At 40.3% G+C, this 17,209-nt stretch overlaps 1 protein-coding gene across 1 annotated transcript in view; it reads left to right on the plus strand.

Annotated features, from left to right (window-relative positions):
• The window catches only part of Xrn1 (5'-3' exoribonuclease 1), a 91,783-nt gene extending 75,033 nt beyond the window's left edge, over positions 1–16,750 (plus strand). Inside the window, exons 24-31 of the mRNA XM_028758974.1 lie at positions 1,185–1,295; positions 1,447–1,569; positions 2,267–2,426; positions 7,097–7,272; positions 9,116–9,229; positions 9,563–9,695; positions 13,068–13,228; positions 13,814–16,750. Of these exons, the coding sequence (XP_028614807.1) occupies positions 1,185–1,295; positions 1,447–1,569; positions 2,267–2,426; positions 7,097–7,272; positions 9,116–9,229; positions 9,563–9,695; positions 13,068–13,228; positions 13,814–14,113 (1,278 nt within the window). The 3' untranslated portion in view covers positions 14,114–16,750. The remainder of the gene's footprint in view (positions 1–1,184; positions 1,296–1,446; positions 1,570–2,266; positions 2,427–7,096; positions 7,273–9,115; positions 9,230–9,562; positions 9,696–13,067; positions 13,229–13,813) is intronic.
• The last annotated feature ends 459 nt before the right edge of the window (positions 16,751–17,209 follow it).

Here is a 17,209-nt window from a genome sequence, read left to right on the forward strand (position 1 = left end):
ATAAATAAATAAAGTTTAAAAAAAAAAAAAAAAAGCTTATCCTTTAAAAAAAAAAAAAAAAAAAAAAGCCAAACTGTATAGAGTTAGAGTGGGGGAAGCTGAGGTCATACATTGTATTTGTTTTACAGTCTCTAGTCTTTGATAGGGAGCATGTAGATGTATGAGGTAAAAATCAAAGAGTTTGGGATGCATAATTATGTATATCTTTATGCATACATACCATACTTTAACAAGCATTTTTAACGGATCTCTTGGATTGGGAAGATCCCTCCGTGATGAGCACTTCTCTGCTGTGTGAAAAGCCCTGGTTCAGTTCTGCCATTGCCAAAAACAAAAAGTGGCCAAATTGGGATCAAATATTTTTTAGACAAGTTGTCATGTAGCACAAGTTGTCCTCTTAACTCACTGAAATACAGTTAGGATCCAGTAAGATTCTGTGTCCTGTTTTCTTCTTGACCTTAGGTAGAGGCTCCTGTCTTAAATTCTGATCTGTTAGAAAGAAAGGGCTGTTTTCTTTCTCCATTTATTTATTATATGTAGTGTTCTGCTGGCATATATGCCTGTATGCCGGAGGAGGGCACCAGACCTCATTATAGATGGTTGTGAGCCACCATGTGGTTGCTGGGAATTGAACTCAGGACCTCTGCAAGAGTAGTTAGTGTTCTCAACCTCTGAGCCATCTCTCCAGCCCTTTTTCTCCTTTTGAGATTGCTCATCCCATCATGAGAGTTCTACCACATTACCTCATCTGAAGCTGGTTATCTCCGTCGAGGTGGGAGAGCACAAATATACAAACCATATCAGTGGTTATTGTTTATATTCAAAATTGAAAGAAATCTAAATCTTACGTACAAGTTAATGAAAATAATAATTTTCTCTCTTCAAGTTATTAGTCCCTCTCATCCCTTTTTTCCTTATGGCATCAAAAGAAAGCAGTTCTTGGGACTGGAGAGTTTGCACACTGGTTAAGAGCATTGTCTGGCCTTCCCCAGGAACTGGGTTCAATTCCTTATTTACATGGCATATACAGACATACATGGAGGTAAAACACCTACACACGTAAAGATGAATAAACAAGAGAAAGAGAGAATGCAGTACATAGAATATTTTGCTGAATTTATATAGAATATTATTAAGTAGTAATTATAAATTTACTAGCACAAGAAACTTATTCTTTCATATAGACTTCTGGAGGGTCTGCCAGATGTAATATTAAACTATTGAAGAGAAATGAAAGTCCAGGAACTTCAGAAGCTCAGAAGGTTGTGACTAGTTACCCAAATGCAGTTCATAAGGTAAGTAAATAAATAAGTAAACCCTTTATCTGCTGCCTCTTCTCAAACTTTTACATCTAGGGAGATGGTTGACTAAAAGTTGAATTTTTAGAGTAAAATCTAGCTTTTTGCTACTTTCTACTTTTATCTTTACACATATTTATTCTTCTAGCCTCACTTTGGAATTGAGAACTTTTTAGCATCTTTGACTGTCTCTAAGGAGAGTGAAGCACAGTCACCTCGTCATGGAGACTCTCCAGATGAGGAGCATCTGTCACCGCAGTCCTTTGCTATGGTTCGTGTGTTCAGCAGCCTCACGTGCACGCCCCATGCGTCTGTTCAAACCCTCTGTCTCCTCTTGGGTGATACCTTGCATCACTTTGGTGATCAAGTGAGGAAAGCTAGGGTTGCTTGGAGCAGTTTAACCATTCTTATGTTGTTGTTTTTGTGGGGTTTTGTTTTTGTTTTCCCATTAGACCACAGAGCCCTGCTTTTTAAACACTATTGTTAAATAGGCGAGAAGTTGAATAGGATAAATATTACTTTGAAATCTGAGCATATTTCAGCCTTTGACAATCTAATTGTCTTAGATGAATTCAGTAAGCATCTTAATTTTTTAAAGAATTATTATTTTATGTACATGAGTACACTGTCACTGTCTTCAGACACACCAGAAGAGAGCATCAGATGCCATTACAGATGGTTGTGAGCCACCATGTGGTTGCTGGGAAATGAACTCAGGACCTCTTGGAGCCGTCTCTCCAGCCCAAGCATTTTAATTTTTAACAGCAGGAACTCTTCAAAAGAAAGAGCAAAGGCTGGGGAGATAGCCCAGTACCCAGCACTAGATAGAGCTCTTGTCTAGCTGCATCAGGACAAACCTCAAAAGAAGAAGAAAAACTCAGAAAATCAAGAAGAAAGATGAGTAAGCTACCTAAATCTAATGTTTATTCTCTTCTCACCCGCCTACCTATGAATCATTTTCGAAAAAGAAAGGAACACGGATGCTTAAAGAAATTCTGAAAATTGATAGCCCTGACACAACAGACAGTAAGAATGATATGAAGAAATTTGATAATGAAGTCACTGTTTCTTCTAGTAGAAGAGATGACCATGGACTGTCATCTCATCCTAAGCCAAGTAAGAAGCTGGGTAAGTTAATTCCTGTTACCAATAGTGAATATCATTTCCAAAAGCTCTGTTCATGTGGTTCCTTTGAAAAATGTTGTTTGTTTGTTTGTTTGTTTGTTTGTCTGTCTGTTGGTTTGTGGTGTGTGTGTGTAGCACATGTGTGGTGATCAGAAGATAACTTGGGAGAGTCAGTTCTCTCCTTCCATTGTGTATGTATCACAACAAGCACCTTTACCAGTTAAGCCATCTCACCAAATCCATTTGTTCTTTTTAAAACTAGGGGCTGGAGAAGTAGCTCAGAATACTTGTTGCAGGACTGGAGAGATGGCTTAGTGGTTAAGAGCACTGACTGCTCTTCCAGAGGTTCTGAGTTCAATTCCCAGCAACCACATGGTGGCTCAAAATCATCTGCAATGGGGTCTGATGCCCTCTTGTGGTGTGTCTGAAGATAGCTGCAGTGTACTCATATAAAATCAATAAATCTTTAAAAAAAAAAAAAAAAACCTTGCCACATGAAGACCAGCATTCACATACATAGCACACATATAACAAGCCAGGTAGCCCATGAATACCTGTTATTCCAGCTACTGGAGAAGTAGTGAGAGGATTTCTGGGTCTTGCTGTTTTCCTGTCTGTCCAAGAAAATCAAGCCCAGGTTTAAGGAAAGACCCTGCCTCAGAGGAATAGACAGTGATAGCAGAGAATAACCTACACGCTGCTCTGACCTCCATGTGCACACAGACACAGAAAGAAGAAATAGGGCTCAGGGTTAAAAGAGTACACTCCACTTGTAATAGAACCAGACAGACTTCAGCTCCCAGCAGCCCCATCAGGTGGCTAACATCCAGATATAGCTCCAGCTCAAGGGGATCCAACACCTCCCACCTTCTTGTGGACTGCCCTGAAGCCTGGCCCGCCCGGTGTCTCATACATGTAGTCTCTGCCCTTAGGAGGCTAATGCAGAATTGCCATGAGCCTAAGGCCAGCCTGCCCCGTAATGAGTTCCTGTTAAACTTTGGGTACATAGCAATACCTATCTGCAATTTAAAATAATAATCATGATGATTTTGTTAATAAACCTTTTGTTTTGCTTTATTTTGTTTTTATGTGTTTTTGTCTTTCATCTTTTTAAGAGAGAGCCTCACTGTGGAACTGAAGCTCAGTGCTGGACTTGCAGGCATGGACCAGCCGCCTTGCTGTGCTTGGCTTTAGTGTGTTGGTTGGTTGGTTGGTTGGTTGGTTTTGTTGTTGGTTTGGTTTTTGTTGTTGTTTGGGGGTTTTTGTTGTTGTTGTTGTTTGAGACAGTCTCACAATGTACTTCTGGGCTAGCAGCTAACCTGGAACTCACTGTGTAGATAAGACTGGCCTTGAATTCACAGAGCTCCACCTGCCACTGCTCCCCCAGTGCTAGGATTAAAGACCAGGTTTGGTTATGTGCACCTTTAATCCTAGCACTTGAGAACCTAAAATGAGTTCAAGGCTAGCCCAAGCTACATAATTGGACTATATTCAAACATTTTATTGCTTGTGTATGTAATTAAATACTTTTAATTTAATTACAATTAATAATTTAATAAGAACCTGTACATCTTCTTATGATAACTTAAACTATTACATATGCATATACATATACATATATGCAAGCCTTAAAAAAATGTCACCACAATAGTAATTAACTGTTTTGTGTACTTGTTTTCAGTTTTCATTTTGACAAGCACTGTAATTATAGCTTTTAGAATAAAGTCTCTTAACTATTAAAAAAAAGAATATCACATCCTTTTTCCTTCATAATTTAAAAAATGATTATGTACATGCTAAATACATTTTTAACTTTTCTAAATATTTTTCTGATTTATACAATAACCACAATCATTACAAATAACTTGTGATATTAATATATATATATAAACCAAATTGCACCATCCAATCCATCATAGATGCTATCAATTGATATCAGTATTAAAATAACCAGTATAAGAACAGAAAAAGCTGTAAATCAATTGAAAAGCATTAGCAGGGGTGTACACTGGAAGTGGCAGTTATAGTGTAGCATGTGGTTCAATGCTGGATGACAGTACACACATTGTTCCTGCGCCTTAGACCCTTACATTTAATACTGTACTTATGCAATAGTCTGCCAAAAACTGACTAGGAAGAATGCTTCCAACAAAACTGAATTTGAACAGAAGTTCCTCACAGTATTAAAAAAAAAAAGTTTTGAGTTATTCAGTCTAAAGTTATTAAGGATAGAAATCAGGATCCAAAGCAGTGCCTAGTTCCAATATACACCAGGTGTCAATATACACCAGGTGTTTTAGTCAGAGTTTTTATTCCTGCACAAACATCATGACCAAGAAGCAAGCTGGGGAGGAAAGGGTTTATTCAGCTTACATTTCCGCATTGCTGTTCATCACCAAAGGAAGTCAGGACTGGAACTCAAGCAGGTCAGGAAGCCGGAGCTGATGCAGAGGCCACGGAGGGCTGTTACTTACTGGCTTGCTCAGCTTCCTTTCTTATAGAACCCAGGACCATCAGCCCAGGGATGGCACCACCCACAATAGGCCCTCCACCCTTGATCACTAACTGAGAAAATGCCTGACAGCGGGGTCTCATTTCCTCAAGGAAGACTCCTTTCTCTGTGACAACTCCAGCTTGCGTCAAGTTGACACACAAAACCAACCAGTACACCAGTAAATATTGGATAATTAATAATTTTAAAGAATATTAGGAGCCAAGTGTAGTGGCACATCTTTAATCCCAGCACTTGGAGACAGGCACAAGTGGATCTCTGAATTTGAACCTACATAGAGAGTTTCAGGACCTCCACGGTTACATGGAGAGACCTCTGTCTTTAAAAACTCATATTTTTATGGTGAGATATGATACTTTCTTTTTTTTTAATTTATTTATTTATTTTATGAATACACTGTAGCTCTCTTCAGACCCACCAGAAGAGGGCATTGGATCCCATTACAGATGACTGTGAGCCACCATGTGGTTGCTGGGAATTGAACTCAGGACCTCTGGAAGAGCAGTCAGTGCTCTTAACCACTGAGCCATCACTCCAGCCCGATGCTCTCTTTTTAATGGAATTTTTAAAATACTTTATATTTATTTACTGTGGGGTTGGGTTGCACACATGTCATTTTGCCATTTGGAAATCAGGACAGCTCATGGCAGTCATTTCCCTTCTTCTACCATATAATTTTGGGACTCAAATTCAGATTTTCAGGCTTGGCAGCAGGTGGCTCTAACCACTGAGAATCCCACTGGCCCTCAAAAGCTATTAGAAATCGACTACATATTTATAATAGTGATAGACATGTTCCTGAAATAGATCAAAATAATTTTTAAGCAAAATGAATAAATTTTGAAACCAAGTATATTTTACTTAATTTTGAAAACGTGAAGAACTTAAGTAGCTAAGAATCCAGCCTGTGTCATATAGCCAACTGGTTCTGTTTCTTTGGTCACTTAACGCTCCTCCCCCTTTTGTTTTGTAAAATACTCACTATTGGGGATTGAGCTTGGAGGCCTCAAGCAAGCTAGACAGTGGTCTACTCCACAGCCTTTTTTACCTTGTTTTTGAGATCTCATTAAGTTGTCCCGGTTGTCCTTGAACTCGTGATCTTCCTGCCTCAGCTTCCTAAATACCTAGAATTAGGGATCTGCACCACCAGGCCCAGATGTTTAATCTCTTTGCTTCAAGGCTCTAATGTAGCAGCTCAGTTGGTACTGCATAGGGTGTGGGATGTTGGAGCACACTCATACTCTCAGTCCTTGAGAAGCAGAGGCAAGAGGGTAAGGAGTTCAAGACCAGCCTGGACTGTGTAACAAGTTTAGAGCAAATCTGTTTCATGAGCCCCAGTCAAAAGTAGGAAGTAGCAGGTAGATATGATGGCACTCCCCTTTAATCCCAGAACTCTGGAAATAGAGTCAGGTAGATCTCTGAGTTTGAGGGCATTGTGATCTACATAAGTAAACTCTAGGTCATACATAGTGAGAGAACTTGTCTTAAAAAGAGGGGGTGAATTAATTCTTCATTGAAGTACACTTTTGTTCAGGTGTGCTCCATTATACCCCGTTTTTAAATGTTTATCTTAGTAATTATCATTTATAAACTATAACCATCTAGATTTATGTCTTGGCAATTATTTCTTAACCTTTTCTCTTGGTTTTTGGAGACAGAATTTCATTTTGTATTCCAGACTAGATTCAAACTGATGGCAGTCCTTCTGCTTCAGGTTTATAGGTATAAGCCACCATGCCCAGCCTGTTGTTTTTAACCATTTAGTAGCTTTCTTTTTTATCTCCTATAAAACTGTAATAACTGGTAGCTTGGTCACTGTTCTCTTGCTGTGAAGAGACCTCCATGATCATGGCAACTCTTATAAATATTTATGGGCTTGCCTAACAGTTTCAGAGATTTAGTCCCTAGTCATCATGGGCTCACACATGGCTCTGGAGCAGTGGGCGACAGACACTGAGCCTCTCTTGAGCTTTGGAAACCCACCTCCAGAGACTTTCTTCCTTCATCAAGGCCACCCCTCCTAATCCTTGTAATCCTGTCCAACAGTTCACTCCTGGTCACTAAGCGTCCAAATGTATGAGCTGATGGGGCCATTCTTACTCAACCCACCACGCCCGAGATGGCTTCATTAATGTGGATATTCCCTTTGCTTTCTTGATAGCATGCCATATGAACAAGCCTCATGCTACTAATGAGTACCAAAACGTGGCCTCTGTGGACAGTGTGTGTTGGCCCGGCCAGATGCCTCCTGTGTCCACACCAGTAACTGAGCTTTCACGAATTTGTTCCCTTGTTGGAATGCCACAACCAGATTTCTCCTTCCTTCGAACAACACAGGTATAGTATACTGCATTTGATATCTACACAAATATAAATTTTAACTGAGCATAACTGACTGAAAATCTTTAGCTAGAAAAAAAAAAAGTACAGTGGTATGGAGGTTGGTTTGTTTGTTTGAGTGTAAGGTTGTGGTTTTGTTTGTGGTTTGGAAAGTTGTTGCTGTTTTTTAGCAGCACTAACCAGGATTTGAACTCAAGGCCTCACATGTAGAGGCACACACTGTAACAACAGAATAGATAAGATCATACATACAGCTCAATGACAGAAACACCTGACTCAGAAGTGAGAAAAAAAAATTAGGCATTTCTAATCCAAAAAAGGAATATAGCTGGACGTCATGATACATACCTATCATCCAACACTAGAGGCTGATGTCAGTCTGGCTACATAATCAAAAGCTTGTCTCCAGGTGCTGGAGAGAGAGCTCAGTGGTTGAGATTGCTGTCTGTCTGTTCTTCTACCCATATGATGCACAGACATATAAGCAGACAAAATATATACATAAAAATAAATAATTGTTTGAAAGATCTTATCTCCAAACATTGTTTTTTGAATAGAATTATTATGTGCTCCAGCAATTGCTTTTCTGAATATATACCCAAAAGAAAACTAAGTCTTGCAGGGCACTGGGAGCCCACGTCTTTAATCTAGCACTCAAGGCAGAGGCAGGTGGATCTCTGACTTCAAGGCCAGCTGCTCTACAGAGCAAGTTCCCAGACAGCCTGGTCTATAGAGTTCCAGGACCCCCAGGGCTACACAGAGAAACCCCATCTGAGAAAAAAGAAAACTACACCTGAAGAGTTTGCACTTTTACATTTATAATGGCCTGGTTTGTAGAAGATGAAGCATAGAAGTCTACATCAAAAAAAAATTTTTTTGAAAGAAGTCTATGTTAAGGTATGATTAATAAGCAAATTTGATATATCTCAAACTGTGGATATTATTCAACTTTAAAAGGACATTGTAATGTGCTGCAGCGTGAGTGAGCCCATAGACACACTTAGTGAAGCAAACCACGTCTGACATACTTAAATAGTTGTTTCCATGGCTTGAATGGAGGAAGAAATTATTGATTGATGAGTGTAGAATTATGTGTTTGTTTGTTTGTTTTCCTTGTTTGGTTAATTGGTTGGTGTTGGTTTTGGGGTTTGGTTGGTGTTTGGGGGCTTATTGGGGGGCTAGGGAATTGGTTTCTTGAAACAGGTTTTCTTTGTGTAGGTGTTTGTTTTGGTTTTGGTTCTGGTTCTGGTTCTGGTTTTGGTTTTTCGAGACAGGGTTTCTCTGTATAGCCCTGGCTGTCCTGGAACTCACTCTGTAGACCAGGCTGTCCTCGAACTCAGAGATTTCCCCCTCCTCTGCTGGGATTAAGGACAGGTACCATGACTGCCTAGCTTAGAATTAGGTTTATAAAATAAAAAGCTTTCTGGAGATAGATGGTGGTAGTGACACATAATATAACATTATTAGTATTTGTAATGCCACTGAATTGTATTCTTGAAAAATTGTTAAGATGGTAAATTTAATGTTACATTTTTTGTGGGGAGTGGGTTCAGAGGCAGAGGCAGGCAGACCTCTGAGTTTGAGGTCAGCCTGTTCCACATAGAGAGTTCTAGGATGAGGAGACTACACAGAAAGACCTTGATTTTTGTTGTTATTGTTGTTGTTTGGTTTGGTTTGGTTTTTTTGTTTTTTTAAGAAAAGAAAGATAAGGCACAGTTCTAAAACTTTTCCTGGAAACCTGAAACTTAGATGAGATTATCCTGCTGTTAGTTCAAGGTTTAAGAGAGGAACTTCGGTTCCTAGACAGATAATCTTACAGAAATGTGTTTTCTTCTTTTAGACAATGACAGTTTGTCAGGTGAAATTGTCTAATGGCTTACTGGTACACGGGCCCCAGTGCCACTCGGAGAGTGAAGCCAAGGAGAGAGCTGCACTCTTTGCTTTACAACAACTGGTGAGAATAATTCATAAGTTCTACGTTTTTAAAATTGGTGCGTGTGCGCGCGCGTTTGTGTGTGTGTGTGTGTGTGTGTGTGTGTGTGTGTGTGTGTGTGTACGCACATGAGTGTATATACAGAGACCAGAAGAAGGAAGTCAGATCCCCTGGAGCTGTAGTTACAGATGTTGTGAGCCCTACATGCATGCTGGGAATCAGACTTCCATCCTCTGGAAGAGTGGCAAGTGCCATTAACCATGGAGCTCTCTCCCGGCTGCCTCTTAGATTTAATTAGTCTACAGAAAGGAAGGTCTTCTTGTTTTGTCTCATTGCTTTTGAACACTTCCTTAGGGCTCCTTGGGTGTGAATTTTCCTTTGCCTCCACCAATATTTACAAATTATCCTCCTGCGGTACCACCTGGAGCCGTCCCTCCTGCAGCCGTCCCTCCAGGAGCCATCTCTCCTGTTTTTCCCCAACCTACTGGTAAGGTGGTTTGCTTTTCTAAGTATTCATCCTTCGGTTCTTATTTTCTCTAAATTCTTTTAAGGACCACATTGTGTTTTTACGGGGGGTTAAATTACATTCTGTGTGTATGCATACATCAACATGTACCATTTTTGTGGTTTGAGATTTGATTGTTTTTGTTTGTTTGAAGGCAGTGTTTCATGTAATCCAGACTAGCTTTGAATTTCTAGTTTCTACCTCAGTCTTCTGGTAAGATTAAAGTGTACCCACTACATCCAGTTAAAGAACTATCTTCAAAAATCAAAAAGATTTGCAACTTGTAGTTACCTTTTCTTCCCACCCAAACTATGTCTAAGAAATTTTAAAAACAAAACCTCTGAGCATAAATAGATAAAAGAAGTATCAGCAGACTAGAAATTTGAAAGCAGCCAGTACTGGTGGCACATGCCTTTAATCCCAGCACTCATGAGACAGAGGCAGGCAAATCTCTGAGTTTAAGGCCAGCCTGGTCTACAGAGTGAGTTCCAGGACAGCCAGGGCTACACAGAGAAACCCTGTCTCAGAGAAAAAAGAAACAAGGGGGCAGGGGGAGAGAGGTGGATCTGAAGACAGTGGCAGTGAATGAACAGTTGGAGTGGCAGTGTAGTAGAGCAAGGCACAGTGAGGAAATACTGAACCAGTATAAGCCTAAGCTCAGGACAAACACAAAATCGTATAGCTCCATGTCCAGTTCTGGGAGTTTATTTCCATAGGACTTAGATGATTCCAGCTTTGCTGCCTGCAGTGTTCTCTCTCTTAGACTGGTTCCACTCCCTGTCTGCAGTATTCCTTGGCAAATGTCTCATGACTGTGATCTCCAACATGGCGGGGTCTCCACCACAACCCAGACTTCATTATCATAGCTGTATATGATGGCTTCTTACAGGGACTCCCCTGACACTTGTCTGGCCTCTGAGGCTGTCCCTCACTCTTGCATCTTTCATGCCCAAAGATGGTGCTGTGTGGGTGGCAGTGACAGGTTTGACTGCCATCTAGGATTGAATCCATATTTCTTCAGCCACTTCAGTAGCAGCTTTCCTGGACTGAAGCAATTGCATTCTAGAAACAAGCTGCCCTTTAGGGTTGTTCCTTTCACAAGTTGGAGGTTTAGCTAGGTAGGATCTTCTCCTCTGGCACTTTTCCCATTGTTTCAGGGCAGAGCAGGTCTCTCCTGGATGGCACTAATCTCCTTAACCATTACAGCCTCTTAGCACATGCCTTAGCTGTATATTAATCTTATTGATATACCTAAAATGCCATAACTAAAAGCAACTTTTAAAAGAAATAGTTTATTTTGGTTTATGTTTCCAAAAGAAAATTCTCTTTCTGGGCTGTGGTGGCGTATGCCTTTAATCCCAGCACTTGGGAGGCAGAGGCAGGTGGATTTCTGAGTTTGAGGCCAGCCTGGTCTACAGAGTGAGTTCCAGGACAGCCAGGACTATACAGAGAAACCCTGTCTCGAAAAAAACAAAAAAAAAAAAAAGAGAGAGAGAGAGAGAAAGAGAGAGAGAGAGAGAGAGAGAGAGAGAGAATTCTCTTTTATCTCCAGACTGCATCCTTCCATTCTTTATGCCCCACTTGTTCTTTGTTACTGTAGAGCTGCGTGTGTCTTATCAATAAGAGTCATGACATAGACTCTGTGGTCTTCAAAGTTCTGCCAAAGAAATTAGTCTTTTTAATTTAGCCTCATGTCAATTCTCAGGACATGGGCAGAAAACAGCGAGATTGTTTACAAAAAATAACACAGTCTCTACTCCCCTCTGAAACACTACGAGGCAGGTCTCTATCTTCTGCATTACTCTCATCACTGCTAACTTCTAGAATGGCCCATTAAACTCTGGCTACAGCATTCAGCCACATTTCTAGTCTAAACTTGAACAGTCTTCCACATTCCTCCAAAATACAACATGGTTAGGTTCTTTGCAGCAACATCCCACTCCTGGTACCAAGTTCTGTATCAGTCACTTTTCTGTTGCCGAGATAACATACCAAAGGAGGAATCCATAATGGAAGCAGAGGGATGGTAGCAGAGGACTGAAGCTGAAAGCTGAGATGAGAAGTCATGTATGCAAATGCAGAGCAGAGAACAGGAAGTAGAGAGAGACTATAAACTCAAAGCCAGTTCCCAGAGACATACTTCCTCAAACAAGACTATCTGCTAAAGATGGCATAATTTCACAAACAGCACCACCAATAGGGCACTGTATTCAAATACCTGGGCCTAGGATGACATTTCTCATTTAAACTATCATGATTGTTGACTTAAAATGGTCAAAGGATAGTAAAAACTAGAAAATAAGGAATAACAAAAAATTAATATTGTCCATAGATCAACAACCCTTGTTATTGCAACTCCAGAGAAATACATGAGTGACAGGAAGGAAGAAAGAAAGGAAGGAAGGGAGGGAGGGAGGGAGGGAGGGAGGGAGGGAATTTCTTAGAATTAAAAGACATGCATCTCTAGACTGAAAGGAGCAACATTATAATAAAGAAAAATAGATTGCTTTGAAATTCAAAATACCAGGACCAGAGACATGCTCAGGAGGTAAATGCATTTGCTGCAAAGCCTGACAGCCTGAGTTAAATCCTATGTCCCACATGGTGGATGGAAAGAACTGAGCCTCACAAATTGTCCTGTGATTTACAGAAATACAGAGATTTCTGAGATCTCAGTAGTCTGGCTTACTGGATTTTAATCACTTTTACGAGGAGTCTGCATTTCACAAGCTCTTCAAGTATCTCAGAGAAACAAATAGTTTTAGGGTCACCAGTTCAGTGTGCTTCCAATAGCCAAAAAAAAAAGTCCTAGAATTACAATACTAGAATAGAGAAAAGAAATGCTACCTGTACCATGAAAGTGATGATATTTCAAAATTTGAGCTTTGGAGCTTTTTATATGCTGTGCTCACTGTGAAAGCTACTTAGCATTTGGTAAGGTGAGAGCCTTGTGATCTGTCTTTGTTCCCAGACCTTTCTTAAGGAGTCACTTCAAGTGCATATATGTGGTCATGAAACCAAACAAACAGGATTTTGAGGCTAAGAAGGCCCAGAGCTCTTCTCAATCCCCACTACTTTGTATTAACAAGCCAATCCTAATAAGCCGTCTTCTAAAGGAACCAAAATGATTCCACAGCAAAGTCCAGCTTCTTCATGTCAGCATTGGTACCACTGTCCTCTGTAGGCAGAGCATCAGGATAACTGCATTTCTGTTGATAGTTGATGGTTCTGAGAGAGGAGCCCAGGGGTGACTATACAGTAGGCAGGAGCACTTACAGTTGCCACCTGAGCTGGAGAAGCTAAAAAGGGCTAGCAGAGAGGAGTCTTAACTCTCTGGATATTGGTATTTTACAGCTAATATAATGCCTTCATCATCTCATATCTTTGGCTCAGTGCCATGGAGACCACCAGTGCCCGTTGCTGGGAATGCCTTCCACTGTCCTTCATATCCTGGAACCATGCCCGTGGCTGGAGGGGTGCCAGGCGGAGTGCACAATCAGTTCATACCTCTGCAGGTGAGGGTTGCTGGAAAGAAAACTACAGGTTTTTTAACTGTTACTTTTTTTCTTTTTCTTTTCTTTTCTTTTATACTATTCAGAACAAAACTATGATAAAAACTTATCTAGTTAGTACTTACCAGGACTGACTAGAGATATTGTGTGTGTGAACGAACTAGACTAGTCTCTCTGGTCTGAATTTATATTCTAATAAGTAATACTAAGTGTAGCAAGGAATATAAATTTTTTTTAATTTATTTATTTTGGTTTAATTTTGTCCAAGGAGGGAGAGTATGTTTACCCAAATTCAGGTGCCCTGGTGGGCCAGAGATGTTGGATCCCCTGAAGCAAAGTTAGAGGCCAGCAGACATGGGTGCTGGGAACCAAATTCAGATTCCCACTGAGCCATCTCCACTGAGCCGTCTCTTCAGCCTCTATTATAAATATTTTGTTGCTATTAGTAAGTGGAAGTCAAAATCAGCAGTGATTAGCAAATATCCATGGCCTGGTTTATGGTATTTTCTGACACAAGCTTTGTGTGTGTGTGTGTGTGTGTGTGTAGACTGCTAGATAATTAGTTAATAATGCTTTTATTCCTCAAAGGTTACAAAAAAAAGAGTTGCAAACAGAAAGAATTTTGAGAACAAGGAGGCCCAGAGTTCTCAAGCCACGCCACTTCAGACTAACAAGCCTGGGTCTTCTGAAGCCGCCGACATGACTCCACAGAAAAGTCCCCCAGCCTCTTCCACATCCTCTCAGGCTGCTGCTCAGCCTGCGTCTTCTCGTGTTGAAACTGCCTCCCAAGGCCATGTTGTGTCCCACCAGAGGCCAGCGCCGAGCTCCTCAAGAAGGAAATCAAGAAAACTGGCTGTCAACTTTAGCGTTTCTAAACCTTCTGAATAAATTTGGTACCTGGGAATTAATTTCTTTTATCTCCATCTACCTTTTTATAAATTGATATCTATGTGTCAGAAATGTACTATTTTAGGATATGTTTAGATTAAATATTTTTTATTTTTAAGTTATCAGGCACTTTTCATGCTATTTAAGGCTGTATATCAAATTGTGCACTTTAAATATGTGCAATTTGTTGTACATCAGTGATACCTCAATAAAGCTGTAAAAGAAGAGAAAATTAAATCTTGTATTAAAATAAATATCAAACTGAGCATGATAATTACCTATGAACATCGTGCTTGAGAGGCTGAGACAGAAGGATTGCCATATATTCAAGGTTAGCTAGGGCTACATAGTGAGTTCCTGGCCAGCCTGAGACCTTGCTTCAAAAGCCAAAACTAGAGTAAATATGAGTGGTGTAAATGTTGACATGCACCTCTCTAGCCATTGGCTTCCTCATTGGAAGGGTCCCTGAACTATAAACCAGTCATTAACTTACCATGATGATAAGCTTTTTACACCCTTATTGAGGGATAACTAATGCAGCATGAATTAGGCCTAGTCATTTACTAAGTATGGGTTTGTTTGTTTGTAATGATGGAGCAACGTGACTGGAGAGTGGCCCGTACTCTGTCCACGGCAGTCTGTTGCCAAAGTCAGTCCCTCGGATGCTGTGGAGCCAGCTCGCTTGCCGGCCGTGGCCATGGAGCCCTCGAGCTGGCTGGTGCGGCCAGTGCTGCTTTGTTCTACATCTTGTACCAAAGCGACTTTAGAAGACTCTCCAGGGCATTCATCTGACTGCTTCAAACTAGAAATAACACTCTAGATTTGAAAAGTAATGAAATTTTTTTAGATTATTCAAGAACCAGCATTCAGAATTCCTAATAAAATTAAGTTTCAAAATCTACAGGGTACAGTGATTACAAATCAGTCTTTAAATAGAGTACAGAATATTCATCACTAATCTTTTTTAGGCTTCTTGGGCTATATTTGCTTTTTGATATTTTTCTTTTGAGATGGGGTCTTGCTGTGTGGTCCTGGCTGGCCTGGTACTCATGGCAATCCTCCACATTCTGAGATTCCAGCGTATATCACCACACCCCCTTGTGTGGTTTTTTCTCTGCTTACTTCACATATGTGAAAGCTCATTGTGGGTCTATGTGTAGAGAGCTTCCTGGGACTGGTAAAAATGTAAACTTTTTAAAAATTCCAAGATGTCTTTTTTTGTGGACATTATTACTGCCTATCCCATTCTGGTTGCGCATTTTAGCACCTGCTGAACTGCTCAGTGATGTCACATTTTGTCTCTGCATGTCACTCATGGGTGTGTGTTGTTCACACTGTTGAAATTATTTGGAATTTATGAAATTTTCTTAAGGACATCAGGGTGTGCATTTATATATAAACATATATTTATCTTTTAGTTTTATGATATGCTTATATTTTTAAAGAGTAAAATGATCAGACTTTTTAAAAAGTAGGAACCAGTCTTTATATGGAGCTGCTTATTGTTATGTGTGATTTAATTTAGGTCATTGAAAACTCTGCCATAAGTCTTAAAGTAGTCTTACTGTTTTTTAAAATCCTGATGTTGATTCCTTTCTCTGCTGCTTTCAGTGTTTTTCTCAGTGATGGCAGATGTATGTATACTAGTAGTGCCTTTAGTGTAAGAGGCAATGATCATCATCTTTCATTTCTATGGTCATGTGAAGTTCTGTAACTTTGTTTTCTGTCAGCAGAAGCTGAGCTGTGTGTCAGTGGGCAGTACTGGGGCACCGTGGGAAGGCTAAGGCCCTTTCCGGTGTTTGTCTTTGTTGCTCACAAACTCTGCTTTCAAAGGAAGCATCCATTGCAGACGCAAGGGGAAGTCCAGTTATGACAGTGCTGTGGTAACTGCTTCCAAGACCTTTAAAGTGTGTGGTATTTGTTACCTCACTTACATTTACTGTCTGTTCCCCTACCCCTGTGGATGAGTCCACCAGGTGTACAAGCATATCCCCTGTAGAACACAGAGGAAGTTGTTCTGAAAATTCCATGAGAAATTTAGTAAACACAATGTTATTGAACCTGTTAAGATATTTCTCTAAAGTCTGAGCACATCAAGCTAGTGATTCTCTATGGAAAGCCAGGAAGAGTAGTTGATCTTCCTGGCTAAAAATAAATAAAGTCTAAGGGTCAAGCTTGCAAAGAAAAGAAGAGAGAATTCTGTACTGGCAGACAGGGAGCAGTGTGGCATACTCTCTGTTTCCTTCCCCTCAATGTCCTAGTCCAAACACAGGCCTGATGTCTGAAGTGTGCAGCCTCTGCAGGGTGTGAGAGGCCAAGACTGCCTTAGCAGCAGGCTACTGTGAGGACACTGGACCTTGTGGGAGCACATCTCTGAAACACACTTGGGCTGTGTTTTCCCCGGATTGTCTGTTTCCGTGTAACTAGAAAAGTTATTTGATTAAGCCTTCCTCTCCTCGCTGGAAATTATTGTAAATATCTTTGTTCAACAAGTCTTTCTTTGTTAAGCAAATTAAGTTCATTTGAAGATGGGTCCTTTCATCCATGGCTCCCTTTCACAATTTTGTACATTACCTGGTCAATGCATTAATTGACCGAAGGACTTCATAGAATAAAGGCTTAAATATCTAAACCTCAGTTATATCTAAACATTATTTCCTCTGAACATCAGTTTAAATTTCAGATTTTTCTTCTCTGGACATGGTAGTGCACATCTCCATTTCCAGCATTCTGGAAGCTATCTATAGCAGGAGGACTGTGAATTCAAGGCAAGCCTGGGCTATGTGGACCCTGTTTGAAAAAAAGTTCTCTTTACTTTTCAAAGCAGTCAGTAAAGAAGACTGAAGGTATTTCCCTCCTTCCATGATGAGCAGAATGAAAGTGTAGCTGCCTCTTTCCTTGTATTTCCTCCCGTACCTATGATCACATGTTCACCTTGTGTCTAGACAGTTCTAGATTCCTGGTTCTCAGGGGAGGAGGCGAGGACAAGGAGATAGGTGAGACTCAGTCCTGTTTGCAGACGTTAATGTACCGGCTTAGCTCAAGGAAACGAACGAGTCTTTTTCTTTGCTCCCTTTTTACTTATCCGTTCTTTTT

The sequence above is a fragment of the Grammomys surdaster genome, unplaced genomic scaffold (assembly GCF_004785775.1).
Source record: "Grammomys surdaster isolate TR1022 unplaced genomic scaffold, NIH_TR_1.0 126248, whole genome shotgun sequence".
Classification (NCBI taxonomy): domain Eukaryota; kingdom Metazoa; phylum Chordata; class Mammalia; order Rodentia; family Muridae; genus Grammomys; species Grammomys surdaster.